The sequence below is a fragment of the Musca domestica genome, unplaced genomic scaffold (assembly GCF_030504385.1).
Source record: "Musca domestica strain aabys unplaced genomic scaffold, Musca_domestica.polishedcontigs.V.1.1 44, whole genome shotgun sequence".
NCBI classification, from domain to species: domain Eukaryota; kingdom Metazoa; phylum Arthropoda; class Insecta; order Diptera; family Muscidae; genus Musca; species Musca domestica.
This window is the reverse complement of record NW_026712334.1, coordinates 5,178,902-5,191,121: the sequence shown is the minus strand read 5'-3', so window position 1 is coordinate 5,191,121 and position 12,220 is coordinate 5,178,902. Positions and strand designations below refer to the sequence as shown.

At 33.4% G+C, this 12,220-nt stretch overlaps 1 protein-coding gene across 1 annotated transcript; it reads right to left on the bottom strand.

The window, feature by feature from the left end:
- Positions 1-4,051: 4,051 nt before the first annotated feature.
- On the bottom strand, positions 4,052-6,671 carry LOC101899777 (uncharacterized). Its single transcript, XM_059127379.1, has 7 exons — positions 5,965-6,671; positions 5,771-5,892; positions 5,573-5,713; positions 5,301-5,513; positions 4,879-5,229; positions 4,666-4,825; positions 4,052-4,599 (listed from the first exon to the last, which is right to left on the bottom strand). The coding sequence occupies exons 1-7, from the start codon at positions 6,266-6,268 to the stop codon at positions 4,127-4,129; spliced, it is 1,764 nt and encodes a 587-aa protein (XP_058983362.1). The 5' UTR covers positions 6,269-6,671; the 3' UTR covers positions 4,052-4,126.
- Positions 6,672-12,220: the final 5,549 nt, after the last annotated feature.

Below are 12,220 nucleotides of genomic sequence, written 5' to 3'. Positions count from 1 at the left end.
TATTTTTTTTTCGAAAATCAAAAATTAAAAAAGGACTTGCAAACTTGGAACAATACTCGATGACTCTTTTTTTATTTTTATGTCATAAATTATTTTCTTTAGACAATTTGACCTTCTATGTTGAAGGAATCAGAAGAAAAGGACTGATATTTGTATATCCAAACTCGATTTAAGGCTGATTATAATACTATCAAGTGATTCTACCTTTAAAATTTTAGATTCGTTCCAACAGTTCGCGTTAGGCCTTTTTAGTACTCAGAATGCACAATTTGCTTAGCTTGCCAATATCTTTTAAGGAAAGCTCCATACATCGTCACTCTCTAGGTTTTATATGTTATTCAAGTTTATGGAAAGAATAAGTCTTCAAAATCTTTCATTTGGAGATTAACCGAGGAGGATATTAGTAATACCATTGCACAATGGACCCACATCCAATTTTTCCGCCAACTTTTTTCCTCCGTCCAATACCACATTAATTACTATTAAGTACTTTTCGTACAATTATAGTACACATGTCCGAAACAACCTCCAAATCTCAACTCCAGATACCAGACCCCAATACCAAATTTTAGGATTTTGGCACTATTCTTTCGCCCAATACCTGATTTAGTACTATTTAGTATTTTTCGTACAATTATAATATGTGTTTCCAAAACCACTTCCATATCTCAATTCAAAATACCGACATAAATCCCAATATCAAATTTCAGGATTCCAACTCTATTTATTCACCCAATACCAAATTTAGTACTATTTAATACTTTTCGTACAGATATAGGACGTATTTCCGAACCACTTCCAAATCTCAAACACAGATACCATCAGTAATCTAAATATCAAATTTCATATCCCAAATTTAGTTATATTCAGTACTTTTCGTCCAATTGTAGTACACATTTCCGAAACCACTTTTATATATCACACTTACTTTCCAACCTTGATCCTCATAACAAAATGGTATCAATTTAGAAGTTTAATACCATTTTGGAACTTTAAAGTTCGAATTTGTTACATCTACCCTACACTCCATCAGTGACTCTCATTCCAAATTTCAGAGTTCTAGATCATTCGGTTTTTTTTAAATACAAAGTATTGAATTTCAGATATATTTCAGTACCTGTCGTACCCTTTTAGTACGAATTATCAAAAACCCAAGCTTATCACAAGATTCTAGCTTCAGCCGTTTCCTTTGAATGTCGTTGATTCTAGATCAGCCAGTCAGTTGTATCACTACGTTTTTATATAGTATATATATATATATATATAGAAGCCATACACCCAGAGAAAAAATGACAACATCCGTGTATGAAATGACCACATCCGTGTATGATAGTGTATCAACCACGTTTGGTGTCAAAATGAGCACGCCGTTGTCATTTTGACACCGAGATTTTGGCAACGATTTCAACAACAGATGTGCATGAAATGAGCACATACGTGGTCATTTCGAGCACGCCCCGTTGTCAGATTGTCAACGCTTCGTTGTCAGATCGTCAACGCTTCGTTGTCAGATTGTCAACGCTCCGTTGTCGGATTGTCAGATTGAAATCAATGGTGGTCATTTTTTGATATCCGTTCCTTTTCCATTTTATACCCTTAGTAGAAGAAACGAAATTTTTTGAAAAGTATTTTATTTAACGAAACCAATTACATAAATTCAATATAAATACATATTTGATTTAACAAAACAATTCGAATTACATATATTCAATGTATAGAAACAAATTAAATTAACTTAAATCTGAAATAAACTTTTCCATTATTCATAGGATATAAGTGAAATGGGTAAGTAATAAAATCTAAAATTGGTATTAAAAAAATTGTATCCTCATTCAGAGAACCAACTTCATACGATTGTAAATGATAATCAAAGTTTTTAACTTTTACTTGGTTACATAAAATGTAAACATTTTCATTTTCAATTATTAAATGTTTAATTTTGAAAAGTTCAATTGCGGCATTATTTGTTGCTAAATAATAGTTTTTTTTATACCTAGTTCCCTTAAAAAAAATGTCATCAGACACTTTGCAATTTTGGTAATTTAAAACTGGCTTACGTTTTTTGTAACAATATTCCTCTTTTGCCAAATCTTCGATGGTATGCGTATTAATGATAACATTTGGTTCTAAGTTATCTTCGTGTTTTAATAAAAAATTGGAAAATTTCAATCCAGACTTAATAGATAATGAACGACAGGGATTTACTCTTGATGTAGTATTTCCTAAATAGGCTTTTGCTTCCTTGTGTTTAGCTTCGAATCTCATGCTCCAGAGATATTTAAGGGGACCACATTTTCGGATAGCAGTGGGATAGTGGACAAGAAAGTGGTGTTTCGGTTTTAACGAACCGTATAATGTTATATAAAGTGAATGGTGATCTCTAATTAATTCTTCCAATTTTATTAAATCGTCTCCTATATAACTTGGTCTTAAAAGTAAATCGATTATTTGTAATAATATTATAAACACTTTCCAGTGATCGTTGGAGAAAGGAATTAAATCACCTACCATAAAAGGTAAAAAATGAGTAAAACACATAGTTTCACTAGCTGTCATTTTTAAGTTATAGTTTTTCAATCTACATAAATCTAGTGGTCCAGATTTATTTCCCACTTCAATTTCTCCAAATTGGAATAAAGATTTTCTGCTGTTAATACAATCTAACGTAACAATATTTTCTTGAATCAGCCCGAGAATTACATTAGACATATCGTAGACACAAATGCCCTCGAAAATGTCATGCATAATATCAAAACAAAAATTTTCAGTGACGTTAAAATTTGGTAAAGATTCGAAGATACACTTGTTTTTAATACCTGTTTCTTGAAAATTATTTTCCAATACATCTGAGTTGTAATTCTCTTGGTTTCTTAAACCATCTAAATGCTGAATTGCGTCGGATTGCATTTGGGACTTTTTTCTTCTACATACCCGGCAAAATCTTTTAGAGTTAAATGATTGCACGTAGCCTAAAATACTATTAACTGCTAAATTATCTCCAATAATTACACCTAAAATAAAATGCACCTTCTGAACACTTTGTTGAACACAAATTTCAACCCCTTCTTCTAGAATTTTTAACTCCTCTACAAGATTGTGAAATGAAACTTCATTTCCACGTTCTTTTAAATCCTTTGATGGTATAAACGCAGCAGTTAATATATAATCAAGTTTTGACAACAAGTGCTGTGGCATTGAAGGAAAGCTAATATAACAACCACATATGGAAAATGTATGGGTTCCAAGAGGATTATTAATTTGAAAATCATCCATGTAAAGGACATAGGGAATAACTAAATTGTACTGATATTTTAATAATTTAGTTTTATATAACTCACCGTTTGTAAAATTTTGTAAAACAGGTGAATTTAGGAATTTTTTGGAGTTTTCTAATGTCAAATCTAAGAGATTTGGAATTTTAAAAAGGGCACTTATCATGAATTTCAGTGGCATTATATAAATATTGGATAACTTTGGACCTAAACTGGGATTTCCGCTGATAACAATTTCCGAGACTTGATTGCTAATTACATAAACCTTTGGATCATCATAAAAGTTTAGTTCTTTTAAAATTTTTAAAAGTCTATATTCCGTTCTAGTTTCTTCGAAAGGATTTTTACAAAAGTTTAGTAAGTACCTTAAGTCTTCATAATTTGGATGATCAGTTATATATTTTTCAATTGTACTTGAAATGGATGAAAGCAGAATTGAAACAGAATGTTGTATTTCTATAACATGATTTCTAGGCATATAGCTTTGACCATGTAATTGTAAAGACAGATATAAGGTTTTCTTTTTCATAACATCTAAATCCTTTTCTATTGTATTGTTGTTAATAACAGTTTCACTGTTTGTGTAATCATTTTCATTTGATGATGACATTTCAACTGGCACATTAATGGCTTTAGCCATTGGTGGAGCTTTTGTGTGATTCTTGTGAAGTTTTTCTAAATGAATTCTGAATGACGTAAATTTTGTAAATGTTTGCTTACAGTTGTCCTGAACGCATTGTACTTTTAAAAATTTAGTTGACATTAAATGGTCTGTTTTCAAATGAGCTATTAAAAGATTTGCCTTATCAAAATGCTTACGGCAACGAAAGCAAATATACATTTTGAATCGAACTTTAAATATTGTTGCAGAAATTAATAAGTGAAGTCAAATTAACTGATTTTATATCATATACAGTATTAATTTCATAAAAATATTTTTGGATAAAAATCCATGGAATTTGGCAGGCATTTGGATATTTTAAAGAAAGTGCATGAAAAATTTTAAAACATGTATCTAAACATTCGAGGAACGATTGAAATTTTAACAAATTGTGGTTAAAAAAAACATAAAAACCTTTTATATTGAAATCGGACAAACCCTCCACAATTATAAATGGCTGTATAGTTAATCCAGCATTGTAATACTTTTCAGTGACAGTATCAATTTGCCTTTTATAATCGTTAATTGTCGGTAGTCGCAGTACGAAACTTTCCTGCGAATCGACTATTGTTACTTTTTTTCGTAATTTACCGTTTCCACATTTAAACCTAGCAGGTGATGGTAAAACTGAATTCAACAGTATTGCGTATATATAATCTTGAGCATCTGCAACCGAAATATAAAATAAATATTACTTTTAATGTTTATGATAAATCAGGAATTAAAATTTACCTATGCTGCTTGCCGTCAAAACATTTGCGAAGAGTTGTTTGCAATGTTCGTTATGAATATTTTTCCCATAATAATTGTAAATTTTTTTCTTAAATTGGTCCCATTTAGAAAGTAGAAGATTGCCTTTCTGTGGATACATAATATCGAAATCAATGTTGACCTAAAACGAAACATTAGTATCCATATACAAATAAATAGCTCATGGCTACTTACCAATTCTGAAGCTCTTGCATCGGACAACTTCGGCCATTCTAGGAGAAATGTATGGCTACTTAAATTTTTTATATCTCTTTGCCGTATGTTAAAAGATCTTTTCCATTTTTCGCAGATCGATCCCCAATCATTACATTCTCTTAGTAAGGAAGCTTTCAATGAATTTTCAACTGATTCATCAATTTCTGGAACATCTTTGTTACAAAAATTAGGAGATGTGTGAGTTGCTGCTTTGCTTGTGCTAGGCTCGGAAATCAAAAGCTTTATTCTTTTGGACTTCTTGTTTCTATACTTGGCATAAAGTTTTCCGCTTGCGTTGTTCTTTCCTTTTCTTGAAATGTAATAATAATCCTAAAAATAAAGACATATTATAAGTTAAGAAACTACATAATCAGATACGTTGTTTATATTGTTAATCTTACCCTCATTTCGTTTTCAAGAGGAAAAACGGAACAAATTTCATCCAATATGCGCATATAGTCTTGAGTGTAAAGAGTAACATTGTTGGTTAAAATATCTTCAATAATTATATTAATTATATCATCTCTTTGCTCGTCACTTAATTTCTTATTAACGCTACTACATTCAAGCGCCAGTTTCCCCTTCGAGGTATGTGTTAACAATTCCGTTAGATCCTATATTAAATAAAAAAACTACATTAACTATGCTTACACAAATATTACTCTTACCTTACCTCTGACAAAATTCCTTTGGCTTTTGAGCAGTTCGAACCTGTAGTGTCGGGAGTACCAGGAGTACTTGCAGGTGTCTCGTTGCGTTTCCACCATTCACCTATTTTAGATGGAACTGACATAGTTTCGTCATCAATCCCGAGCTATTGTTATGACAATATTAATACTGAGTTCAACACTGTAAAACAAATAATACGTACCTTTCGTTTTTTCCAAGCAAAGAGCTTTTCTCTGAATTCAACTCGCAGTCCCAATGGTGGCACTGCTTCCTTTAAATCTTCTTTTTTCAAGTACTGCAAACTGCGAAATGTTACATGTGATGCTAAAAGAACAAAAAAGAAAATTCTTTGTTAATTACACTGATTAACTGAAAAATTCATTTTTATTTACTTACCTTTTAATTGTTCAAAAAGCGACTCCATATTTATTCCTTTTAAGAACTCCCTTAACATATAATCGTCCTCATTGTTTTCCGCATCTTGACTGCTGCAATGGTTTGTATCGCGAACCACAACAATATTGCCATCGATTTCTAACAACTCACCAATGATATTTTGAGGATCTTGCGAATTATTATTCATTTTCAATAAATTTTTTGCACAATGCGTCCTTTCTCTTTCAATAACACGGAAAAAATGGTAAATATGCAGCCGATTGCACACGAGTAAAAAAAATGACAACGGTGGTGCATGATTCATACACGGTAGTTCCTAAAATGGCAACGATCGTGTACGATTCATGCACGTCGGTGTACAAAGTAACAACGGTGGTGCATCATTATGCAGGTGGTGGTGCATAATTCATACACGACCGGTGTCATATTGACAACGACAGTGTGTGAATCATGCACCACCGTTGTCATTTTTTACTCGTGTGTAATCGGCTGCAATTACCAATATTAAAAACGCAAAGTTGTCATTTTGAGCACATCGGTGGACAAATTAAGCACGGCTGTTGTTGGTACCGAAAGTTGACCACGTCTCGGTGTCAATTTGAGCACGTTCGTGCACAATTCACCAACAGCCGTTGTTGAAAAATATAACAACGGGTCGTTGCGAAAATGACAACATACGTGCTTGATTTCGCAACGGGATTTTTCCCTCAGTGTATGGCTGTGGGTATACAACCCCGACTACTGGGACATGCGACCCTATTATCTTAAAATCTTAAATGCCTAATTACCATTTATTTGTTGTGGAAATGCGTCTGGTTTGTATTAAAAAAGCATTTCCCATGATAGAAATGAAATGGGTGTTTCATTTTCAGGATTTCTGACAAATATGCTATGTAAGATTCATTGGAAGTTTTTTTCTAACAAAGTTCTATGACCCAAAATTTGCCAATGTTTTAAATTTCAAAAATCTATTCAAAACACTGCGTAATTCTTATTTCAATGCAATTTCCCAGAAACTGGGACATACCTACTTCAGCAAAAAGAAAAATCATATTAATAAGAATTTTTTCGTGTTTGTATCCGGCGCCAAAGTTTTTCACCATTTCTGCAATTGTTACCACAATTTCCGAAGAATTGAATGAAATTTATTTTCATCTATGAAATTCAAATAAGGTCACTTGTCAAATAAATGTCTCAACGTTAAAACACAATAAGAAAAACAACAAACTACCTACTTTAAACGGGGAAAAAGTGTCAGTAACAGCATCTTCATTGTCGTTGACTTCATCACTTCTATTCTCCGAAAAAAAGTGAGAAAAATATGAAAAGCAAGGCAAACAAAAACTCCACACTTTCAATTGTTCGAAAAGAGGTTTTAGGGTAAGGGAACTCCTCTTGGCGAACTTTACACCAAAACATGCAACACATGGTAAACAGCAGCAGCAACAACAACAACATCAACTGTGATAAAGTTCTAGTAACACTAGCAGCAACAATGTCAGCAGAAATAAGGGAAAACAACAACAGCGGCAACAAAAACTTCAAGTGATGATGAACAACACATCCGACAAGGGGGGACCATCAAACAATTTAAGTTCATTCATACAAAAATGCATAGCATGAAACAAGCTGAAGTGACAACAGCAACAAAAACAACGGCAACCACTCAATTCAACTTAAGTCAGGCGACGAGACGAGACGAGACAACAACAACCACAAGTCAAAATGAAACAGAAGACCCTCAAAAACAACAAGAAGTAGAAAAAAAACCGACATTGGACTCAACATCCAAAACACGTACCGCAGCAAATACACAAATTGCCGAATCGTGCTGAATGCACCAGGATTTGTTGTAAATGTTTTGTACGAATGCAATTGTTTGGCCCTTCTTCGGTCTTCATCCCCACGAGATAATCATTGCATTCTCTCACTCTAGTTTTGGTTCTCTCAGAGACAAGTTCAAGTTGTAGTGGGATATATTATGCGACCAAAAGTTCGTTCTATTCCAACAAAGCTGTTACATTTGACGTATTCACGAACATCATGAATGATAAAATTTGAGAGAAAGAGAGTGTAACTGAAAAAGCAAAAGAGGACTCATTTATCATAATTACGAGTAAAAGAATCGTAGTTTTATTAATAAACTTATTAGTGCTGCAGGGAAACAAACAATATGATTCATAAGTTTAGAAGTAATACAATTGTTTCCGGGGCGTTTAGAATACAATTGTTTCCGGGGCGTTTAGAATAACTTTAATATATATTCATTATCCAAATAACGAATATCGACGTTAATTGCAAATAATAGTTCTGATTAAGGTTAGGCAAGTTGTCTTGCGTTAATTTTTATACCCTCCACCAAAAAAAGTATGGAGGATATATTAAGTTCGTCATTCCGTTTGTAACTCATCGAAATAATCATTTTAGACCCAATAAAGTATATATATTCTTGATCAGCGTAAAATTCTAAGACGATTTAACCCTGTCCGTCCGTCTGTTGTAATCACGCTACAGTCTAAACGAATTAAAATAGGAAACTAAAATTTTGCACAGATCTCTCTTTTGTCTGCAGGCAGGTCAAGTTCGAAGATGGGCTATATCGGTCCACGATATCGTATAGCCCCCATATAACGGTACCCCCGATATTCGGTGTTTTGATGATTTTAGCCACATTTTCCAATAGATTTGTCTGAAAATCCACACACGGAGTTCTTTGTGAGCACTTAACCCTGAAACGGAATTGTCTATATAGGTCCACAATATCGTATATCCCCCATTTAACGGTACTCCCCTATATTCGGTATTTTTATGATTTTAGCCACTTTTTCCAATGGAATTATCTGAAAATCCACACAAGGGGTTCCTTGTGAGTACTTTACACGCAGACATAGATTTGTCTTTATAGGTCCACAATATCGTTCCAAATGGTGGAGGGTATTCAAAGTTCGGCACGGCCGAACTTACTGCTTTTTTACTTGTTATTGTTCTCTGTTGCGTCTATTTCCACATTTAAACCTTAGATACCAACAGACCATACCTTAAAAAAACCCAAACCACATCTATACTTTATCCGCATAACCATACCAGAATTTCAGCCCCAGTATAATATTTTAGAAACAACCTGCATATCTCAATTTCAGATAACAACAGAGACCTCAATATCATTTTTGAGGATTTCAGGCCTATTCCTTCCCCAAATACTAAGGTTAATTCTATTTAGTACGTATTTCCAAATCCTCCACGTATCGCCCAAAGCGCACAAAAGATCTTCCAAATACAAAATTTTAGATTTCCAAAACAAACCTTTACCGAAATACCAAATTTAGTACGTATTTCCAAAACCAACTCCAAATCTCAACCCTACACACTAACAGTGACCCTAAAGTCAAATTTCAGATCTCTCCATATCGATGAATCTGGAACTTGAGAAAGGACTTGCTGTGCTCTTGATATAATCGAATGACACGATTGTCTAGAAGACTTTGTACCTGTCTTAATAGTTCGATTTTTTTTCTATAAATCTCTTTGTGGAATTTAGTACCATTAACATATGAATTGGAAAATATGATCTTAAAAAATAATTTTATTTTACATTTAATTTTTTATGAAAATTTTCGACCTAAGAAGGTTCTGTACGAAAACTTCTATGTGTATAAACCTGAACCTGTTCTTCAATTATAAAAATCGGAACATTTATTTTATCTTTAGTATTTCTTCTTTCCGTAGAAATCATTATAGAAGTAACATAGAAAGCATAATATGTTTCCTATTTAGATAAGCTATTTCACATAAGAAGGTTTTTGAACAAGAAAATTTGTAGAAAAACCTGCAAATGATATAATCTGTTGGCCACATACTGTGTTAAATATATCTTAAAATTAAAATTAAGATAGATGTGTTCACATTTTGCTAATATTGTTTGCTTACCGCTGTTGTCACTGTCTGCATAAACAGGGACGACAAGCAATATCTGCAGCAACAACAAAAAAATAACAATAGTGTACATGAACAGCAACAAATTGACTCTTGTGTTGCACTGAGCCAACAAATAAATGCACCACACGACGCAATACAACAACATCAAACCCATACACCAATATTGTTGCGTCACAGACAGTTGGTTGGCTCTTGAAGTGTCCTGTAGTGCAAGTTACTAGAGGCAATATATAATTCGTGCATTAGATTTAAACTATTTAGGTTAAAAAGCTAAATGCTCTTGAATAATAAACTAGCGTGTAGTAATGTAGATGCAAAAAGATAAAAATTTTGTCTGAAGAATGCTGTTGGAAAATCGCTCAGATGTATTAGGAATTTAAATACAGTCGAATATTAACCATATCATCTGTAAACAATATTACTGAGTGTTGGTGCCAGTTTTGCTTAAAATTCATAAGCTATAATACCATTGTGAGGCGACAAGAAAATTATTCAATTATATACAGACCAAGGGAGATGAAAAGCCAATTGCCTCATAATATTAGCAACATTCTTTAAATGAACCTTCTTTAATTTAGCAATTTCGTAAAAAATGGTGGACGTTTTGCATTTTTGGACTTTGTGCATTTGTTTGTAACATGGATAAAGAAGCAAGATAAAGCCATAGCTACTTTGAGGATCTTCATAGGATCACTTTCTGAGTCTTAAAGCCCCCCCACATTCGTAATAAGCACTCCACAACAATGATATTTGGTACCAGATATCTTACAGATCTCGGAAATACCTTTGCCAAATTTTATCGAGATCGGCTCGGATTTGGATATAGCTCCCATATGTATCTATAATCCGATTTCAGGTTTATTGTGCATATAATGGCTAATATCTGTACAAATGGAACGAATTTCGTGACGTACGTATCCATTTAGTGGAACTCGGCTCCGATATATATTTTTATACCCTACAACACTATGTGTTGGGGGTATTATAAGTTTGATTGGGCCAGAATTTATGTAACACCTCGAAATATTGGTTTCCCATATAGGAAAGTATATATGGATCTTCCTAGCTCGGCGAGCTGAGTCGATCTAGCTTTGTATGTCCGTCCGTCCATCTGTCCGTCTGTCCATGTTAATTTGTAATCACGCTACAGGTCGCAATTATGGCCCGATCCTTACGAAATTTTGCACGAAGCTGGGGTTAGGGTCAGAATAGGAGCCTATTTCTTTTGGAGATGATCGCTAAATGTTTAGGGGTTGAAATGGACCAAATATTGAATTTCGCATGTAGCGGAATTTCGCATGTAGCTAGAGTTTAGGGCGGGGAAGAAGCCTACCAATTTGGGTGATAATATTTAGCGGGTAAAAGAGACCATATCTTTTATGTTGAAAAAATTCAAAAATTTCCATTAAACCGTGAATATTTTAAATCCCGGCGAAATCACAAAGCCATCACAAGGTTACTTCTGACCTTTACATTGATGTTAACATCCAACAAATCGGATATATAGCAAAATATGTGCGATATATATGTCTATCAAAGAATATATGCTTGAAAGATCTTTATATGTCGAGAACGGCTGAACTGATTTCGACAGTTCTCATTAATTCAGAATGGCCTCTTGGCAGGAAAGAAAAAACGTCTAAAAAATCGCATAAAAATATCTCTCTAAAGGTAAAAATATTGCTTTTGTAAAATTTTCTCATATGTTTTAAATTTTGTCATATTTTTGGCATATTTTCATTTTGAATCAAACATTTGGTAATGTTTCTACAGTTAACAAAACTAAGTAGTTAGGATATCAGGATATCATATACAGATCGCATTTATGGCTCGATCCTCACGAAATTTTTCATGGGAATAAGATGAGGGTCAGAATAGAAGCCTACTCTTTTTGGAGATGATCGCCATATATTTAGGGGTTGAAATGGACCAAAAAACTGCAAAATTGTCAGCAGGTCGTAATTATCACCAGATCCTCACGCACATTTGAATTGGGCTTACCGGGCATTGCAAAAGCCAAGCAGGTTTGGATGGCCATCCAAAAATATTCAATGTGTAAAATAGTTTGCCAACTTTTGTAGCCTAAATACGAAAATGTCCATTCCAGTGACTTTTTGGAGAATTCACAAATACAGGAAAGACGCACTTCTGAATATTTCGTTAACGCTGATTTCGTTGAAGAATATAGTCAATTGTCTGTATCTCATATAGATGTGTTTCAGTCAAAAACCAATAATAAATGTTAATCTTTTGCCACTTCTGAGAGATTATAGGTCTTTGGGAAATATTGGTTCCAGATCTAGGAAGACCATTTACGTGC

Bases quoted from the DNA above. Each gene is read 5' to 3' on its own strand.
- LOC101899777 (XM_059127379.1), bottom strand. From the start codon at position 6,268: ATGAATCATGCACCACCGTTGTCATTTTTTTTACTCGTGTGCAATCGG. The intron at 4,826-4,878 runs GTAAGTAGCCAT...GTTTCGTTTTAG, and splicing joins ATGCAAGAGCTTCAGAATTG to GTCAACATTGATTTCGATAT. The intron at 4,600-4,665 runs GTAAATTTTAAT...TTTCGGTTGCAG, and splicing joins TTTGACGGCAAGCAGCATAG to ATGCTCAAGATTATATATAC.